This window comes from Diabrotica virgifera, chromosome 7 (genome assembly GCF_917563875.1).
Source record: "Diabrotica virgifera virgifera chromosome 7, PGI_DIABVI_V3a".
Lineage (NCBI taxonomy): Eukaryota > Metazoa > Arthropoda > Insecta > Coleoptera > Chrysomelidae > Diabrotica > Diabrotica virgifera.
In genome coordinates this window covers 245,511,238-245,533,716 of record NC_065449.1, presented here as the reverse complement: position 1 = coordinate 245,533,716, position 22,479 = coordinate 245,511,238, and the positions used below count along the sequence as shown (strand labels likewise).

Below are 22,479 nucleotides of genomic sequence, written 5' to 3'. Positions count from 1 at the left end.
ACTTAAGCGACGCGATGTTTTCGATAACGTCTGTTGTTTTGATTCTACAACGTATCTCTGTTGTCAGTACCAGACTTTCCATTTTGATCCTCCTCTTCTGTAATTTGGTTGTTTATTTTTTCTTTTATGATCTTGCCGTTAAGTCTACAAACAGAGAACAGAGTTTCTAGAACTTTAGTTCTTCTTTTTCTAGTTTCTTTAAAACACGTGTTTTAACATGGGTATATCTATAGATGATAGATGATGACAAACGTTTCACTTTGCACCTTGCTGACGACCAGGTCAAGTCATCGATATTAGCTGGGAATGAGGATGACGTAAGATATGTAGGTCGTTTGTTGAAAAAAGAGACACAATAGTTAGCTTAAATAGTGTTTATTTAAATCATTTTATAAAAATACTTTCTAAAAATATAACGTTTATTGAATATAAAGCAGAGTTGGCATTTAAATGTCGTAAAAATACATCTAAACAATGCCTAACGAACTGCTAAAATCTAATCTTAAACACTAATTAATAATATTAACAGTTTTTCGAACGAAAAAATATTTTAAATACATACAAAATCTTTTTAATGAATACCTCTGTACTATATCAGAGTGGATCAAATAGAAAGAAGCCTTTATACATTGAATGTCCCGAATTACTAAAAATACTAGAGGTGCGTGATTGTTTTCTCCTACTTTCTTGCGATTACTAAGCCTGTGATTTTAAGCAATATATAATATAATAGTATGTATAAATGCCTATAGGAATAAGGATGAATGTTTTAGAGATCTGTAGAAATTATTCTGCCCGTTCTTCAGATCAGGAGAACGGAGAACAACCAAGGTAACTGACGCCATTGAAAGGATAGCCAGATAAAATGGACATGGTCAGGACACATAGCCAGAATGACAGATGGGCAATGGACAAAAAGGTTATAGGAATGGAAGCTAAGGAAGACAAGAGAAGAGTTGGTCGACCACCTACAAGATGGACCGACTATTTAAGCAGGCTAAAAAAACTGAATGCGAGCGGCGCAAGATTGGAAACAGGAGGAAGATGCTTATGAATGCTCAGCGGTGGACTTTTGAGGCTGGATGATGATGCTGATTCTGCCCGTTGAAACTGGTTTAGAAATTATTAAAAGACTTTTATCTGTTTCAGTGCCACTCGTATTTTAGTTTCGCATGTAAGACAGAGAGATTCCTTCAACAGAGAAGTATAGGCGAAAAACTCGATATCAACAATTTCAGGAAATGTATAATAATCTAGTCAAAATTATCAATGAGGAAACTGAAGAAGTTTTCAATGAAGAAAAACAAAAACAAATGGTGGACAGATATGTAAAAACAAATAGTTGGGGAAAAACACCTTTATACCTTTAAAATGCCTCAGCTCATAACACAATGGGAAATACTGAAATTTATCGGAAAGAGACACTGTGTCAAAAAAACTTTGATTTTTTTACTTTGATTTCATAAATAGGTCAGCCTATAGCACAGACTTATTACCATACAGTTGGGCCTAACAAGGCAGTCATTGCTTGACAGAAATTCAAAATAAATGATGACGGTAGCGGTTTGAGATCTGATGTGCCTCCAACTTTTTTGGTTTTAAGATTAAAATATTTTCACATCGGTTTTTCCAAAGGCTTCATTCTATTTGATACACCTTGTTACACCATGAGTACGAAGACTTAAAATATGTCAGTTTCCCACGTATGTACACTTTAATGTGGATTTTGAATTATAGATAAAAATCAATTTAACACTTCATTACTAATTTTTAGCAATTATTGGCTCCAAATGAAATGAAGATTTTGAAACGAAGAAAACCACGAGGATAACTGTTGCGTTGGCTAAAAAGTAGAAACTATTTTAACACAAATCAAAATTAACAGCGCTCAACGAAAGAATTGCGTCGAAAAGTCGAAAACTACGTCGCTGTCTTTAGGATGTCATATACATATAAGGAAGCTAGGACAAATAATCCCCGGACAAATAATCCCGGACAAAAAATCCCCACAAATTATCCCTGGACAAAAAATCCCCGGACAAAAAATCCCCAAGAAATATTTGCTGCCGAATAGTTATCTAAAAGTTTTCCCGAAATTTTAACAAATTTCGAATTCCAATTGCATGCGGAAAACTTTATTTGTGTTATATTTTTGTTAACTTTATTTGTTTATACATGACAAAAAAGTGTGAGTTTTTTCAAAAATCGTGGAAAATATTGGGAATGAGCTAGGGCCACGTTTTCATGACAAGCGCTTAACGCGCATTTTGATAACGCGCGATTACAACTACATACATTTTACTTGAGACCGTTCACATTGCTAACGCGCGTTTTAAGTCATTAAAACGCGCGTTAGCATGTCAACCGTCTTCCGTAAAATGTATGTAGTTGTAATCGCGCGTTATAAAAACGCGCGTTAAGCGCCTGACATGAAAACGGGGCCTTAGCTCATTCCCCATATCTTCCAAGATTTTTGAAAAAACTCACACTCTTTTGGCATGTAAAATTTGAAGATTTCAGCATGGAATTGGAATTCGAAATTTGTCAAAATTTCGGGAAAACTTTTAGATAACTAAAATAAAAATGTGTACCATTTTTATTCGGTTGCAATGCGAAGGCAGACCAATCTTACTTTTTAATTAGAATACGGAGTGCAGTCCAGTTCCTTTAACCGCGATTTTCTGCTCTTATTGGAGCTTCATCAGAAGGAACGTAGGCACTGTTCTCCATACTCCAACTAAATTGCATCGAGAGGTTTTCCCACACATCGCAACCAAAGTGATGATAATAGGTGGCAAGCGCCATCTGGCAATTGAAAGACGAAGCAAGTTTTCAATCCTAATAGTAAATTAATAATATTGAAAAATATTAAAAATCACTAAAAGATTTTTAAATTGAAAACTTATTGGTACATTTTCATGGTAACACCTCCAAGACTTCTATAATTTGCAAGTCATATGGATGCTGCAGTGAAGACGAAAGGGAAGGAATTCTACACCTTGCAATTCACATCCCACGTCTGCAGCCGGCAAAGTTCCAACTGAAAAATGCACCTGGTTACTCTACGGAGTAATACGAAAAATAAATTAAAAATGTGTACCATTTTTATTCGGTTGCAATGCGAAGGCAGACCAATCGTACTTTTTAATTAGAATGGGGCTGCAGACGGGGGATGTGAATTGCAAGGTGTAGAATTCCTTCCCTTTCGTCTTCACTGCAGCATCCATATGACTTGCAAATTATAGAAGTCTTGGAGGTGTTACCATGAAAATGTACCAATAAGTTTTCAATTTAAAAATCTTTTAGTGATTTTTAATATTTTTCAATATTATTAATTCACTATTAGGATTGAAAACTTGCTTCGTCTTTCAATTGCCACCTATTATCATCACTTTGGTTGCGATGTGTGGGAAAACCTCTCGATGCAATTTAGTTGGAGTATGGAGAACAGTGCCTACGTTCCTTCTGATGAAGCTCCAATAAGAGCAGAAAATCGCGGTTAAAGGAACTGGACTGCACTCCGTATTCTAATTAAAAAGTAAGATTGGTCTGCCTTCGCATTGCAACCGAATAAAAATGGTACACATTTTTATTTTATTTTTCGTATTACTCCGTAGAGTAACCAGGTGCATTTTTCAGTTGGAACTTTGCCGGCTGCAGACGGGGGATGTGAATTGCAAGGTGTAGAATTCCTTCCCTTTCGTCTTCACTGCAGCATCCATATGACTTGCAAATTATAGAAGTCTTGGAGGTGTTACCATGAAAATGTACCAATAAGTTTTCAATTTAAAAATCTTTTAGTGATTTTTAATATTTTTCAATATTATTAATTCACTATTAGGATTGAAAACTTGCTTCGTCTTTCAATTGCCAGATGGCGCTTGCCACCTATTATCATCACTTTGGTTGCGATGTGTGGGAAAACCTCTCGATGCAATTTAGTTGGAGTATGGAGAACAGTGCCTACGTTCCTTCTGATGAAGCTCCAATAAGAGCAGAAAATCGCGGTTAAAGGAACTGGACTGCACTCCGTATTCTAATTAAAAAGTAAGATTGGTCTGCCTTCGCATTGCAACCGAATAAAAATGGTACACATTTTTATTTTATTTTTCGTATTACTCCGTAGAGTAACCAGGTGCATTTTTCAGTTGGAACTTTGCCGGCTGCAGACGGGGGATGTGAATTGCAAGGTGTAGAATTCCTTCCCTTTCGTCTTCACTGCAGCATCCATATGACTTGCAAATTATAGAAGTCTTGGAGGTGTTACCATGAAAATGTACCAATAAGTTTTCAATTTAAAAATCTTTTAGTGATTTTTAATATTTTTCAATATTATTAATTTACTATTAGGATTGAAAACTTGCTTCGTCTTTTAGATAACTATTCGGCAGCAAATATTTCTTGGGGATTTTTTGTCCGGGATTTTATGTGGGGATTTTTTGTCCGAGGATATTTTGTCCATGGATAATTTGTGGGGATTTTTTGTCTGGGATTATTTGTCCGGGGATTATTTGTCCGGACCCCCACATAAGACTATCTAAAAATGACCAAAAATTGTTTAAAATACCAAAAAAAGGGTATAATAGGAGTATATGAAGTAAAGCAGGTACCTATAGCTCTAAAGAATTCCAGCATGTTGCAGAGCTTTGAAACCATAGAAACAATGTCATAAATAAAGGAGAATTACTTTCTATTTCAGATTGTGATACGAATCATTTTTACATGTATAGTCTTGAAAATGGATTTGACAAACTAGGAAAAGTATGCAGACATGCTACATTTTTAGCTGCTACGTCTTGAACTATAACCAGAAAACTACGAGAAATTTGTAGAATTAATAAAAAATGTGACTAGGAAAGTTAATTCTAGGGTATTTATACAACAATATGTTCCCAGGATGTCCAGCAAGTCCTCAGAACTATTGAGAATATACGAAATCCTCTATGCAGCTGACCCTTTTAGCCAAGAAAGTTAAAAAGGAAAATTGAATCGAAATTGTAGAAAAAATGAACATGTCACATAGTAGCAAAATAGCATGCAGCCTTGTTAAAAAACTTAGCAGTGATCCTAAGGACTATAGACCACCTTGCAAGGTTACAAAAACCACATCGTCATTTAACTTTTTCGGCCACACGATTGGCCAATCTCTTAAAGACTATAAGAAAACTATTAATATGATAGAACGGGGTCGGTCCAACACTCAAACATGACAAAACGAGGGAAAATAAACCAAGATGATATAAACTGTAGCTGTGGAGAAACACAAAATACGGAATATCCTCTTACATGCAGAAACTGTCTTCATCGGTGTACCCACAGATCCACGCTGTGTAGTGGATCGCAACTAAGATGGAACCGACATATTTCGATACTGGGACGAAATTGTATGAATAACTGTCCGGCACGATAAAGTAAAGTATAGAAAAAAATAAAGAAAATGTCTAGGTTTGCAATTTAAAAATTCCACTATCTCTATCATCGAGATACAGCACCAGCTCACAAACGGTTTTTGTGATGTAAAACTTGCAAAGTTTGTAGGTATCAGAAACTTCTCCCCATTTGTCAAATTTATATTTTTTCAATATTACATAGATAATAATCAATGAATTTGAATCTGCCTCGGATCAAATGCAAATATGATAGAAAACAGTGGCAAATGTATATTTGGAGACTTATTTTAAAAACGGAGTCCAGTTATTGTAGAAACTCAATTAGAAATAAATGCATTTTTTAAATAAAACGTTTTTTATGTAGCCGAGAATTTTTCATTTGGCCCTCGTATTTTGATCCACACTGTGTACTTATACTACATACATCGCTCTGTGGGAAAATGTTGAAAAGAGAGATTTACAAAAAGAGATTCTGTGTTTATAAATCTAGGTATCACTTTATATACACAAACGCGTCACACACTATAGGGCCCCCAAGCCTCGTTGGCCCCCTCGTTGGAAAAGCCTGCGACCGTAGACGAGCCGCCAAACATAGGCCTTTGTGGCAAATATTGATAAGAAGGTAAATACTGAGCGTTGTTTGTATAGTAACCAGCAGAGGGTGACGGATACGGGTACATCGTGGAGGTACTTGACTCTACCACGTATTTTTCTGTTTTCACTACTGTGGTCGGCTGCAACTCGTGGTATCTGTTGAAGGCGTCATTTGGATTATTTAAGCCCTCTGTGCACGATCTCTTGTTTTTGTAATTGTTATTAGAGTCATCTTTGTGAAATTGCTGGTAGGTCTCGCTGGGAAGATACTGGTCAAAGTCGCTACAATCCACGCCTTCATCGGGCATGTAACTGTTGTCTATTTCTGGAATTCTCGGGTAGCTATCCAGCTCAAAGCTGTGTGGTTCACATGACTTGAGTAACTGGGAAGATATTAGTGGACTGTTGGGCTGAGACGAACAAGTAGACGGAGACGTGGAGGTGTGACTCATTGGACTACAAGGCGAGTCTTCTTGTTTCATCGGGCGATGGTAGGAAATGGTTTTTTGGTGGGTTAGATGAATCGATTCTGGGGATGTTTTGTTCTGTTTTCGTCTGCGTGGTTGGTATTTGTAGTCGGGGTGTTCGCGTTTGTGGATTACTCGGAGTCGGTCTGCTTCTTCTTTGAACGGTTTCTGATCGTTTTCACTAAGTAATCTGGAACAAAAGAAATAATATTACATATCCATAATAACTTTATCTCACATTTTATTTTAGTTTAAAGATTAAATTTAGATAAAAGGTTAAGTACGATGATTATTTCATTCATAGATATTCTGACCAATAGAAACCTACAAGACTAAAAATTACAGCGATTATTTCATTCATAGGAGATTCTGACCAATAAAAAGCTACATACATAAATCTAAATTAAATCGATTATTTTTTAATGATTTTAACTTCCAATCGTATAGTAAGATATTTGATCACGTGTTTAATTCTGTCCAATCAGATTAAAATGATACTGAGAATTATCTACTGTAGAAAATTACCGATAGAATTTTTTTAAGTAGATTGTTTCTGTTTATTGACAACCAGTTTCCTAGTTTTGACAACTGTCACATTTAAGAAAATATCCATAATATACGTATTAAAAAATAATCTTACGAATATCACACGACAGTAAGAATAAATAAGAAAATAATGCTTCATTTTTACTCAAATTTGTTGTCATTGGGCAATAGCCACTCGAGCCCTGCGGGCTCTCGTGTCTATTGCCAGACAACAAATTTTCGAAAAACTGTCGCATTATTTTCAATTTATTCTCAGTCTCTTGTGATATTATACCCGATTATTTTTTGATGATTTTAACTTCCAATCCAATAGTAAGATATTTGATCACGTGTTTAATTCTGTCCAATCAGATTAAAATTATACTGAGAATTATCCACTGTAGAAAATTACCGATAGAATTTTTTTAAGCAGATCGTTTCTGTTTAATGGCAACCAGTTTCCTAGTTTTGACAACTGTCACATTTAAGAAAATATCCATAATATACGTATTAAAAAATATTCTTACGAATATCACACGACAGTAAGAATAAATAAGAAAATAATGCTTCATTTTTACTAAAATTTGTTGTCATTGGGCAATAGCCACTCTAGCCCTGCGGGCTCTCGTGTCTATTGCCAGACAACAAATTTTCGAAAAACTGTCGCATTATTTTCAATTTATTCTCACTCTCTTGTGATATTATACCCGATAATTTTTGATAATTTCCCGTCGTCAAGTATTACGTCAGATGCCCTTCGTTGCTACGAAAAAATGAACATTCAGTGATATTAATGACAATTTATGTTTTACAACTTGCCAAAGAGAACACCGGGAACAGGTTTAGCAAATATTCAGATGAAGATATCAATAAAATATTAGTGAAAATGATTTAAAACAGTTATATTCATGAAATAATCTTATCAAATTACACTCGAACTCTTAAAAATTATCGATTTGTTTTGCCCTCGTGACACTTTGACATAATTTCTTCTTCTTTTAGTGCCCACTCGTTTCGAATATTGGCGATCATTCTGGCTATAATTATTATATTAACTGATGCTTTAAATAAATAAGTTGTTGTTGTGGAGAACCATTTCCTCAGGTTCTTTAACCATGATATTCTTCTTCTCCCAATTCCTCCCTTTCCGAATACTTTACCTTGAAAGTCGTGACATTAAAACTGTCAAAGTGTCACTCAGGATACAAATCGATAATTTTAGAACTTTCGTGTAACTACCGAAAATTAATAAGAACATTTGTTGTATGTTTATATTTTCTTTGTATACACAATAATAAACACACACAGCACTAAATACTTGTATGTAACCTTTCCGGAAATATTTCGGAAGTAAAATGAGCCTCCGTTCGGATCTCCGGGTGAGGACTATCTCAGGAGGAACACCATTACAGGTTAGAAAAATCAGGATAGGGCTTGGAATCTTGGTAGTCACAGATAAGAGTCTGGAGTTAGTGGATGCGCTCAAGCTAAGAAGAGTTCAAATTGCTTGTATTCAAGAAATTAGGTGAAAAGGACAAAGGGCGAGAGAACTAGGTGAAGGATACAAATTGTGGTATGTAGGGAGTAGTAACACTAGAAATGGAGTTGGTATAATTGCTGATAGTGAAATGAAAGATAACGTAATAGAAGTTGTAAGAACGAGTGATAGAATGATGTCAGTGAAATTTGTAATTGATAAAGAGGTATTGAATGTTGTGTGTGTGTGTGTGTGTGTGTGTGTGTGTATGCTCCTCAAACAGGTCTGGGTGAAAATGAAGGAAGAGCTTTCTATAACCAATTAGGAGACGCACTGAGTGATATTCCAGCAGAGGAGAAAGTTATAATAGGAGGTGATTTCAATGCACATGTGGGCCAAGCCAAGACAGGATATGAAACAATATATGGGGGATCAGGCTTTGGAACTAGAAATTAAGTTGGAGACGACATGCTTGAATTAGCAACAGCATTGGATATGGCGATTGTTAACGCATTCTTTAAAAAGAGAGAAACTCAACTTATTACCTACAAAAGTGGACAACATCAATCCCAAATAGACTACTTCATGATAAGGAAAGAAGACATACGTGAATGCAAGGACTGCAAGGTAATAGTTAGTGAAACAGTAAGCCAACAACATAAGCTGCTTGTTCTGGACATCGAAGTAAAAAAGCGAAACTAAACAAAAATATCGCAGAGGACCACACAAAATAAGTGGTGAATGCTAAAAGATGAGAAAGAAGGTCTATTCAGGGAAATAATAGTAGAAAAAATCTGTTGGAACATGAAAGAAAGCCGTAAGAGACTTAGAACAAAAACTGGAACAGTGGAGACAAGCTCTGGAGGAAAAAGGTTTAAAACTTAGTAGGACAAAAACAGAGTATTTGGAATGTTCATTTAAAGATGGAGTTACTACAACTAAAATGGTATCTTTAAATGGTGAAATGATTGTGAAAAGCAATAGTTTTAAGTACCTAGGATCGGTATTACAGAGTAATGGAGAAATAGATGGAGATGCATACAGTAGAATTAGGGCTGGATGGATGAAGTGGAAAGAAGCGAGTGGTGTGTTGTGTGACAGAAAAATTCCAATGAAGCTGAAGGGAAAATTCTATAAAACAGCCATAAGACCGGCTATGATGTACGGAACTGAATGTTGGGAAGTGAAAAAGAAAGAGGAACAACGAATGAATGTGGCGGAAATGAGAATGCTTAGATGGATTAGTGGAGTGACAAAGAAGGATAAAATTAGAAATGAGTATATTAGGGGAAGTCTAGGTGTGGCACCAATTGATGCCAAAATGAGAGAGCATAGGTTAAGATGGTTTGGTCATGTTCAACGTCGAGACGTTAATCACCCAATACGAAGAATAGCTGAAGTGCAGATTCCTGGAAGGAGTAGGAGAGGAAGACCAAAGGAGACCTGGGGGGAGACGATAAGGCAGGACATGTTGGTAAAGTAAAGGGGATTAACATTGATATGACCCAAGATAGCATTGTGTGGAGAAATGTAATTAGGGAAGCCGACCCCGTGTAGGGATAAGGCAAAGAGAATGATGATGATCACTAAATACTTGTAAGCTACATCAATAAAAGTACAGATGAGACAAGCAGAGAGGACTGAAGAATCATCTCAGCATATGTGAGGCCAAGAGACATACTAGATGACTATAACCTAGATATCCTGGATGCGTTCCTTAACACAGTAGAACAATCCATAAGCATATAGGAAACCTAAACGCCAGATTTTCAAATTGAAATGATAGAGTTGCAAACAGAAACGAAAGAATATTGAAGAACTATATTGAAAATATAGAATATAGAAGATACCATGGTGATTGCTCCCATCGAACCAACACACTACACACTACCAAGGCGAAAATACCATACCCAGCTAGCATTGCCAAAAATCTAGCACTACAAACAGAAATACAGTCGTTAGACGAAGGAACAGAAAACCAAAATCTCATTCTCCTAGAAATATTAGAGATGCATCAAGTCAAACTAGTTTGATTTTATTCAACAAACTTGACTTGACTTGAAAACCAAACGTTTTTTGTAAAAAAGTTTGATTTCAATATCTTTAGGTTTGACTTGAAATCAAACTTCTTCAATCAGTTTGAATATCATATTGAGTAACGTGTTTATTTCCAATAATTCTAATTGAGAGCGTACCGACTTTTGTTTTGAGTTATTTGGATATGTCTGAATCTGCTACTCCGCAAATTAGTTTGTAGTTCATATTATTAAGAAGTATATGCTTGGCTTGTTTATTACGTTCGTTTTGAAGTGTGTGCTTTATGAAATAATATCTGAACCTGAATATTTTTCGGCTCAGAATAAGTACCAGATCAAATTGAGTCTGATTTTGAAGGTATTCCCAGTGCAAAAATTAAGAGAAAAAATCTGCATACTTATGTATGCATTATGTAAAAATAAAGAACAGCGTTATAAAATGACAAATAGTGAACTAATTCTTTAAGACGACATTTGCAAAGTCGCAAAAAATTCATTAAACCTACAAGTAGGCTACTTTATAGAAAATATAATATTTTTTTGTTCCTTCATAAATCTTTGTTAAAGGGGGCCGTTCAAGTATTACGAAACGCAATTTTTGAAGCTCTTACAACCTCTTTATCCCATCTGTATCTTTTCATCTTTTGTTGTGAGGAAAGGCCCAGCTATTTATTGCAAACACGTGTTTACTGTGCTTGATTTGGTTAATACAAATTTTAAGATTTTTTCACTTGAATACAATCCAGGGGTTCTATGTAAAATATAAACGAAAGTTGAAAAGTTATGAGATTGTGATTCCGTAGTTTTTTTATTTAAGTATAAAACAATGTTACGTAACGCGCTGTTCGAACCCCCCCCCTGTATAACGCGCCGTAACGTTTACATGGCCCCCTCCCCCAACTTGCGTTACGTAATACTTGAAAGCTTCCAAAGTAGATTAAATTACACTTGGTATGATAAAAACACTATCCAACGAATTCTTTGTTTTAATCTAGTAAGACTCAAATAGTATAAAAAAGTTATATCAATAAAATGAAACTTGCCAGCAAGCAATTCTAAGCATACAGGAATCATTTTCAAAAAATTACCCTATTTTGATTATAATCGCTTCCTGTATCAAGGATACTTTTATGTGGCACTCATTGTATTATTAATTCTTTTATCTTAATTGGCAACTAACATGTCAATTTCGACAAAAAAGTATATCTACTACATAAATTATTTTTCAAACTCTTTCAAACTAGTTTGACAAACAGTTTGAATTTTCAAACCTCTACGATTGACCAGCTTGACTTGGCTTGAATTATTTGTCGGAAGGATTGACTTGAGTTTGACTTGAAATTAAGTCAAACTCAAGTCAAGTTTAAACATTCAAGTCAAACTTGTGCAACTCTAAGAAATATGAACATGGGAAGTGGAACGAACACCCAACAACAAGGAAAAAGAAAAAAACAAATTGTGCAAAATTCAAGATATTAATAACTACCAGAGACAAACATCGATTCATAGGAGTAAGTTTAGAGAAATAAATCAGAAACTGAAAATCAGAATCAGAAAATAAAAAGAGGAATAAGGGAAAAGAGCAGATCCAGACGAACAAGAATCCAGGAAAACCGGAAAAGGCAAACCGACTACATGGATAAGTCAAACAGGCAGTAATAGAATATGTAAGCAAAAAATGGGACGAGCACGTAAAAGAAATGGAAAATGGAAGAACAATGACACAAAATGAAAGAAATATAGAGGCCACTCCAAGGTAAAAACGGATTCGTGTAATCTGTTGCAAAAAAGAAGAAATCAATGAGGAGGACTCTCGAGGGAGTGTATATTAAATTTTCACAGAGATGAAGATATTGACTTTATCTAGGTCGAAGAGGTCGAAGAACTACAAGAGAACATGCCCGAAGACCAAGAGGGCTGAGGGCATAATCAACCCAACACATCATGGGAAATAAGCAAGTTAATCAGGAAAAGCTAAATAAAAACACCTGGACAGATGCAACCAACAGGGATCTAAAGTACATCCCAATCAAAGTCATAGCTTGTTTAGCAAATATAAAAAAATGCATTATTGGGATCAACACACTTGATTCCCATGAAGGTTTAACTATTTCTCGGTAACCTGCTCATATTAGTTATTATCAATGTCATAACAAACAGTTAGTGTACATCATCTAAAGATAAGTAAATAGACAGATCAATAAATAAATTGGATGAAAATCTCATTAATACTTCTTGATTATTGACCCGAAACATTTTTAATGCTTATAGAAACACTAATTTCCATTGCAGTATAAAATATAAGCTTGTAGGCTTGTTCAAAATTAAATTAAATTGAATCTAATAAAACAAAAAATATTACTACTTGAGACACTTCATAATTCTTACAGTGACTTAGATTTGACTTAAATCTTTCGACTTAATTCGACTAATAGGGAACTTGCACATTTTTTTTTATTACATAATATTGGTCAGTTTTGTTTAAAAATGAGATTTCAAAAATTTTACGCTTCAAAAACTCATAATAACGTAGAAGTACAAATTTAAAATCTTCCGTGGTTTACAAAAGTTCAAACGACCCGTGACGTCACATAGTTGAACTTTATGATTATATTTATATCTATGGTTATATTTAGGTATATTCTTCTTTTCTTCTTTAGTTTATTGGCCTCCACCTACTTGGGTATTTGACCAGCTCATCGTCGCGGAATAACGGAAAAATATTTATATTCTAATGACATTTATTGTATGTTATTGTAATAATATATACCACTTGGTTGGGTTGGAGTTGGATACAGTTTTTGAAGGAAAGGAAAGAAGGTTTACTATGGAAAATAAAAGAAAACACGATAAGTGTTGTTTAGTGCCATTTTGTAAAAGTACAAGTTTTCTATGTATTTATAGTACATTCTTTCACGGTTTTTGCTCTAAATTTTAAAGAACCGCTTGGATTGACATGAAATTTGACATACGCATAGCTTACATGTCAAAGGAAAAAAGTGATATTGTGCGGATGTGTGCTTTTGCCCTGGGGGTGACTTTCACCCCCTCTTGGGGGTGAAAAAATATATGTCCAAAATAAGTCCAGAAATGGGTAAACTGACTAATTTTAAGTAACTTTTGTTCTATAGAGTTTTTTCGCCAAGTCAACACTTTTCGAGTTATTTGCGAGGGAATATGTTCATTTTTCAACAAAATAACCACATTTTTAGACGGTTTTTCGCAAATAACTCAAAAAGTAAGTATTTTGTCGAAAAAAACGTTCTTAGTAAAAATATAGCCTGAAAAAAAGTAAAAAAAATGGTGTACGCGTTCGGTCTCTGGACCTCGTTGAACCAGAGTTATAGCCAATGAAAAATAGATTCATATTCACCAAATTTCAAATAGAATATTTCGACGTGAAATATCCAAAAAATTAAGCACTTTTTGGGGAAAACACATTATAACTTTTTTAAAGTATTTAAAAAAAGCTTTATTTCTGTTTTTATAAAAAGTTTCAAGCATTAAATTTAAGCAAGTTGCGCTCAAAATAAAGTTGGTCCCTTTTGTTTTGGCAAAAAAAAAATCGGGAGGACCACCCCCTAATTAGCAACTTAAATGACGTTAATCGTTACCGCTCCACAAATTATTTTACTTATGTTGTGTTTATATGATCTGTAAGTTTCATCGATTCAAAGTGCTTATTTTTGAAAAAATTTGGTTTTAAAGTAAAATTTTTAAAAATTTTAATTTTGAAAAATATGCTTTTTTTCAAAATAACTTAAAAATTGTTAGAGATACCAAAAATCTCGAAAAACAAAAAAAGTCAGCATTGCTTTTCGGAATATCATGTATTTTTTTGTTTTTCTGTTAGACCAAAATTAATTAAGATTTGGTGTTTCTAAATTTGCATACATTCGTGATCAGTGACTCGTTCAATCCCTTTTAACTACAGCCCTTTCAAAAATAAGGACTTTGAACCGATGAAACTTACAGATCATATAAACAATACATACACGAGTAAAGAAACTTGTGAAGTCGTAACGATTAAGTTCATTTGAGATACTAATTTGTGGGTGATTTTCCCGATTTTTTTACTAAAAAAAGGGAATAACTTTATTTTGAGCGTAACTTGTTTACTTTTGATGTTAGAAATTTTTTTATAAAACAAAAATGAAGCTTTTTTTAAACACTTTAAATGTTGTAATGAGTTTTCCCAGAAATGTGCTTCATTTTTTGTTATTTCACGTTAAAGTATTCCATTTGGAATTTGACGAATATGAACTTATTTTTCATTAGCTATAACTCTGCTTCTACTAGGTATAGAGACGTGATATATACACCATTTTTTTTTAAATTTTTCACAGGATATATTTTTGCTAAAAATGTTTTTTCGACAAAATACTTACTATTTGAGTTATTTGCGAAAAACCGTCTAAAAGCATGGTTATTTTGTTGAAAAAATGAACATATTCACTGGCAAGTAACTCGTATTGTCTTAGTGAAAAGACTCTATGGAACAAAAGTTATTTAAATTAGTTAGTTTATACATTTCCGGACTTACTTTGGACGAATATTTTATCATCCCCAAGAGGGGGTGAAATCCACCCCCAGGGAAAAAGCAAATTGACATATCGGCACAATATCACTTTTTTATTTGACTTTTTAGCTGTGTATGCCAAATTTCATGTCAATCCAAGCGGTTCTTTAAAATTTAGAGGTTTTGCAATATTTTACCGATAAAGAACGTACTATTAAAATAGTTCAAACGGTAAAACGTATTTTCTGTTGACGTTTATGATGTCTAATTTAAAATTATATAGGTACAATGTTGTTTACTTTGTTGGTGCAGAATGTAAACATTCAACCATATGACGTCACTATGCGTTTTGGGCTAGCTGCAACAATTTGAATTTAGAATCGTCTTTAGGGGCCAAACGGAACACAAAAACAACTTTTTTATTTTTGATACATGTTTTAAATTATGTTCTGTTGTGATTTATAACATTTTTTTCGAATTTAAAATTTTATGCAAGTTCCATATTGTCAAGGTCCAACTAATGCTTCCAGAATCTTTCCTACTTCAGTGGTTAGCGTAGAGAGGCGCCATCTACTTTTATGGGAATAAACGAAAGAGATTAAATAAAATCATTAATGTTCTAATTGCAATTTTTGTATGAAACCCGTGAAATCTTGACTTAATTTAATCTTAAACTTAGCCTATAACCGTCCCTGTACACTATTTACTCACGTGAGACCACGATTTATACCTTAATAATCGGAAATTAGTGTGACATTTATATCATTTTCCCTAAATGTGACTTAACCGGAACCAGATGTTAATCGGCAATCTTCTTTTATTTAATTAGAGTCAAGATAAGATAATTTTTGTTTTATCTGCTGAGGAAGGCTGTTAAGAAACTACAGATAATTTGTAACAGATTTTTAACTATTTAAAACTAACTACTTAAAAGTACCTACTTAAAAATGAAATATACAGTACATAAACTTCTTTCTTCTTCTTTAAGTGCCATCTTTCAATTAGAGGTTGGATATAATCATCACTATCTTTGTATCTTTACTCTATCTACCGCTGGTCTGAAAAGTTGTATAGAACTGCATTTAAACTAAGTCCCGTAATTTTTTTCAACCCTGACACTCTCCTTCTTAATATACTCCTTCATTCACTTATTTTCCCCTGTTATATCAGTTTTAGCATTTCATATCGCTCTCCCCTCGTGTTTAAGATATTTAACTTTATTATTTTTATTATGTTGATTGTTTCGTATTTTTGCCCATTTCTCGCAATACTTCAATATTTCCGTGTTCGTTTTCTTCTGTGTCCATGCTATTCTAAGCATCCTTCTGTAACACCACAGTTTAAATGACGCTAGCTTATTTATGACATGGGTTCCTGCTTCAGTGTCCAGCTGAGAGCTCTTACTTTTACAGTTCTAATCTAAGGTCTTTATTGCAGAGAATTGTTTCCATTTTTAAAAACTCACCTGTTGCTATATTATCTACTCTGGACCTTATTTCTATTGTCTCGTTGGAACTTTACCGCGCTGAGCAGATGGGACGTGAATTATAAATTGTAAAATTCCCTCATCTTCCGTAGTCTCAGCATCCGTATGGCTGGCAAATTGTAGAAGCCTCGGAGGTGTAGCCAGAGAAGGTTCCCATTGTTTTCAGTCTGGTATGTAGAGTAACAGTTTTGGATGTTGTTTTATATGCTATTAGATTGAAAACTCAGTTTTTTTGTTTTTGAAGTTATACTTCTTTAGGAACGAGGGTGAATTTTACATTCCCAGGCGCATGCGCACACCGACAGTATGTTGTTAGTTGCTAAATCATCCAAGTTATGTATGTATCAGCGCAACTAAGGTTTGAAAATAATATATTAGTGTTTTTAGTAAATATTTTTATTATAATTTTTGTGTCTTTGGATTTGTCTTCATTGGGAGTAAAATAATAAGTATTTTAAACATTTTTATATTTACTACTTCACTTGATCTATTTGTCACTGTCATTTGTAATTACGTCCCAGAAGCCGTAAAAACAAAACCCTGATGGGATATTGGTAGAGCATTCGACTACATAACGCGAAGGTCCCGGGTTCAAATCCTAACACGGACGATTGTTATCCTTTTTTTTAAATTTTGGTGTTTTTTAATAAAAAAAAATTTGAAAGTGGTATTATCAAAATTAGTTTATTAATTAAATAAAATACAAATAAACTTTTAAGTATCTTTATTTCGTTGAAATCATATAGAAGTATAACTTCTTTCGTGCGTACAAAGTACACACACATTCTTTTTTTTCTTATTTCTATTGTTTAATCATTTATGCATTTTAAGCTTTCTACTCGGATTTGCTCTGGGCCTACTGCTTTGACATTTATGCTGTTTTAATGCCATTTTAATTTTCTATTTTAATATTTTTTTAAATCACACAGTCTTCTACTTCTACTTCCATTTGTTCTGCTCTATTGTCTGTGAACAATTTATTGATGTATTCTGTCCAACTCTCTAATTTTTCGTTAGTATTAAACGTAACATTTCCATTTGTATCTTTCATTATTCCTGGTTTTCTTTTTCTACTGCTGTGAGTTAATTCTTTAATTTTTTTTATATTTGTTAAAACTATCATGTCTTTCCTGGTATTCTTTTATTTCTGCGAATTGTTCTTTTAACCATTCTTCTTCCGTCTGCTTAATTTTGCAACCTTAAGACTATTTTTGTTACTGTCGTCCGCGCAGTTGAAAGAACTGGATATGGATTTTGAACTCACTAACAATATAATTTTATCACATTAACACCTTCATAAAAAATTTCATCTTCTACTATATCGATAGCAGATTTACGATTCATATATGAACACACCAATATTTTTTCAATATTTGCTTTAAAAATGGACCTATTGTGATTACAATTTGCCCTTATTTTGGTAAATTTATTTAAATCTAAACTACCAGTATTTCATCACACATAATCGCATCCAATCCAGACGTAATAAAAAATCCAAAAGTCCCGTAATTATTCCTGCAAATCCTGCTTTAATTTAAACAGACATTAGCCCAGCAGACTGTCTACGAGGTTTATTACGTTATCAACATCAGATCGAAATGAGTTTAATTAGTATCTGATGCATCGTTTCATCATTTCATCTCCTCGTCGTGGGTTTCAATTCTTGGAAGTTCATGAAGTCAGTCGTAATGTGCACAGCTTATTTGCATTTTTTAATAGATTTTTATTCAATGTTGCAATTTCATACACTCCCTGTCCTTGACAATTTGTTGTTTTCTAAATAGTTAACAGTTGAGTTGACAAAAACCAATTGGAGAATATTTCAATAAAATTTAGATATACGTAAGAAAAAGAGGGAATTTTTTACAATTATTTTAAACAATTTCCTAGAAATTTAATATTTTCGACAACAAGTTTTAGATGAAAGATAAATCAGTGAGATATGGAATTAAAGATGAAACAATAATTATTGTTGAGTTTAAAACAGAAAATATATGGTCCGTAGCGTTTTTAATAATTAAGGGCATCGAAGAGATTAAGATATCATCGAAATTTTTTATTCGTTTAAAGGAACTCTCGATGCCATTATATGTGGAATGTGGAATCCTTCCTTCTTACTCTGCTTTTCACCTTTCAGGGGTCTCTGTTCCTTACTCTTCTTCGCCATTTATTTCTGTCCATCGGGTCGTCTTCACCTAAACCTTTCTCTCTCAAATCCCCTGTCACACCAAGGGCGGATCCAGGACCGATTTTCGGGAGGGGCCATGAACTTTTTTTGGGGAGCGGAACAGAGGTACGGGGGATAATTTTTAAAAATTAAGGTTACAATGATGAGTTTTAAGTTTTAAGGCACTTTTCACACACTTTTACCATGTGTGAGAAGTGCCTTAAAACTTACCATTCCTGCCGTAGTACCGATACCTACACACTTCTTCGGATCCAAGTGCAGTTCGTTCAACAAGTTTAATACTATTTTCCCAATGCTTCTCCTGTTAGGCCTTGTTGTTTCCCTCTTTTTTGATCTTCACTAATTATTTTTAGGTTCTCATAAACGTCAATGAATTTGACAAATTATTCACGAATGTTGTTATTGTGTATACTCAAATTTAGAGAAAGTTGTTCAACGTGGGATACTTCGGTCGTTTCGTCAAATATGACAGAGTAATAATTTGTATTTTGAACGTGATTCATTATTTGTTCAATTATTTCTTCACCACAACATGTTATTAATTGATTTTGACTGGTGCTAATAATGTATGTATGTTGCTCAGGAAGATGCTGTGGATAGGAGTTTTTTAAGAGTTTTATCTCCTGATGCTAGTTTAAACCCTAACAATTCTCCTCATTGCTATGTCCAGCATCTTCGTCCAGAAGCAGAAGGCCATCGTCACGATGGTCTCTTAAAGGAATATTTTGTCGACCTAAGAACACTATAGACTCTACTATTGGTCGTAGTCTTTCTTTATTTTTTTGTATCTGTTTAGACCTCTGAGAGTCTATCTAGTTAACGACTGACTTTTGGGGGTTGCGATATGCGATAACTTTGTAGAGAATCCAGCTCAACCTAAACGCACTCCTTGTGGTATGTTTTTTCATGGGTTTGTATGGCTCCGTCTTTGCTCATGAGTTTGGCGAAAGATGTTAAAGGTTTCGTTACAAGGCTTTGAGCTGTCATCCCTTTATTGTGACTATATTTTCCATTAGAAAAATAAAACGCAATACTTGTAAAAGAATTCCTTCTGACTGTGCAAATATACCAACCAACTCCATTGTTCTAAGTGGTGATGACCCAAGTAACGCTTTCTTTTTTATTCTTGGTGTGTATAGAAAATGGAAATTGATACGACTTTGGCGGCTGTCAAGGTCGTTCTAACAATTCGCAGTTTGTAAAATTATCAACATTTAGATTTATAAAACATCCTTTGTCATTTTTGAAGCTTCCGTTACTGCCTTTGTCAATTCTAGTTCAGAAAACATATTATACTGAATTCGCTCTATCGAGATTCACTTTGACACTGACGTTAGTAATTTCTTTTTTGGGAAGTTCAGTTGTCAGAATTGACTGGAACTACACAACCAACGCACCTGCACATAGGCAATATTTATTATTAATAGTAAACAGACATAAAAATAACATAAACCTTACGCCAATCAATAATTATTTATTTACACCAATATAATGTATTGATAACAAATGACAAAATTATTTATTGTACAAAATAAAAATATTTTGTAGAAATAAACTCCACAAAATTTTATGAGATTAGTAGACACTCCCACTATTTCTAATAATTCTTCTTTTTTTAATGAAAGATTAAGTTGATTTTAGCAGTTAATAGTGTGAGGTAGGAATTTTTGTGTTGTATGTTTCCTATTCCGAATGTGTCAAAGTGAATCTCGGTAGAGCGAATTCAGTATATCCCCTGTTTTGTACATATCAATTAAAAACATTTGACCTGCAAACATTTAAATTTAAATTTTTTTAAATTCTCGGAGGGGGCCATGGCCCCCGTGGCCCCCTCCCTGGATCCGCCCTTGTGTCACACAGTACTTTCATTTCTCCTCGGATCCGTCCATCTACTCTATCCTTCGTCCCAAATAGTTATCATTTCTACGTCTGACGTAACCAAACCTTTGCAGTTTTTGTTTTTGAATTTTTTTGAGATTGTAGTCACCTTTGCCTAATTAAGTCGTTGCTGATCATATTCCTTCTAGTCTTACCCAGCATCCACTATATTCAGCTACCCCTTTTCTTTTCCTGAATCTTCTTTACAGGCCACACCTCACCATCGTACACCAACGCAGGTCGCACCACACTCTTGTATATCACTCTTGTATATCACTCTTGTATATCTTTCCTTTCAGCCCTTCCCAGATTTTTCGATCACAGAGTACCCCGCTCATTTGCTTCCATTTAAACCAACCTGCACGTATCTTGTGGAAAATTTCTTGATCTAGTATCCCATTTTCCGTTATGTAGGAGTCAAGGTATTTAATTTCTTCCTCATATATCCTATTTATCATTTGCCACAAAATATCAACCCCTTTCTCTCCTAGAGCCTTCCAAACAGCCATAGGTATTCCATCAAGTCCTACTGCCTTACTATTCATCATTCTATTAAACGCATCGGCAACCTTGTCTCTCGCTATTCCCGATATTACATTCTCATTTTAGATCCTGCATTTTCTGTCTCTCTTCTGGTGTTTTTCGTTTGACAACTTTGTAAAGTACTCATACCATATTTGCTTTATTTCAACTTCGATTCTTAACACTCTTCCATCCGCAACTTTAATCTACCGTACATGAGATAAGACCTTTGATAACTTGTTCCTTGCAATAGCAATATGTACTGTATAACTCTAATCTGATCCCCTCGGTTGGGTGCTTCCAACAACTCTTCATGCAGCTATAAAGCCGATATTTACTTAGCAGTAGCTACAGCGTGCTTTGTTTTTCTTTTTGCTACCTTGTATATCACATTATCTTCCACTGTTTTAGACTTGTCATACCTTTCTCTAGCCTTGAAGAGAACAACAATAGGTACCATAAATAAAAGGCTTATTAGAAAAAAACTAATGGGACACGACATAGAGACAACATTACAGCATTTTAAACAACCAACACACATACCTAACTATGATCAAAGAAAGATACAAAAACTCTATTTATGAATTACCATGTCAATATGGCAATTTTTATCTACTTACAATCTGAACAGAGAAGATAACAAAAATGAGAGTAGATATAAAGGACAAAAAATGTTAAACGGGTGCAACAAAAAAATGAAAGTAATTTAACAATAACAGAAATTGAATTTTAAATCATGTTCAAAAATAATGCTCAAATAATAAAATATGCTTTTGGGCATCGTTGGAAGTGGTAGAAGCTAAAATAATAGGCAAGAAAGGAAAGGCAGACCAAGAAATTGTTGATTTAATGAGAAATAGGCCAGGGTAATAAGACAAAAATATACCCTGTTCGTGACACTTCAGCAGCCAGGGCACTGAAGCATTTTTTCGACAGGTAATACCTATAGGAATAAATTATAACTATTTCCTGCGTAGGATCTGGCGGCCATTTTTATTTATAAACAATTAACTGTCAAAAAATGGCATTTTCCCCTTTTTTTTCAAATCAACGGAAAACAGTGAAACTTATGGTTTTTTTAGTACAAATATCCTCGAGATTATGAAAAGAGCTTTAAAATGACGTATCACAAAGTTTGATATACTAATTTTTTGTTAATATAATTGCGAAAAAAGGTCGGAATTGCAAAAAAAATATTTTCTCAATAACTGTTGTAAAAATTAGTGTACAGCTTTGAAATTTTTGTCAAATGAGGGTTCTTTGGTGCTTAATATGTGATAAAAACTTCAAAGCGATTCATTCAATTGTTTAAATTTTATTCAAATTGTTTATCCCAGAGAGCACTTTTTTGCAGTAACATAAGTCAGAAAAAAATGACCTTAGAACCATTCCACAGA

General features: G+C 34.0%; 1 protein-coding gene across 1 annotated transcript in view; it reads right to left on the bottom strand.

Moving 5' to 3' along the window:
• Window positions 1-359: 359 nt before the first annotated feature.
• LOC114329568 (transcription factor Sox-10-like) overlaps window positions 360-22,479 on the bottom strand; it is a 79,281-nt gene continuing 57,161 nt past the window's right edge. The window contains exon 3 of the mRNA XM_028278722.2: window positions 360-6,641. Within this exon, the coding sequence (XP_028134523.2) occupies window positions 5,906-6,641 (736 nt within the window). The 3' untranslated portion in view covers window positions 360-5,905. The remainder of the gene's footprint in view (window positions 6,642-22,479) is intronic.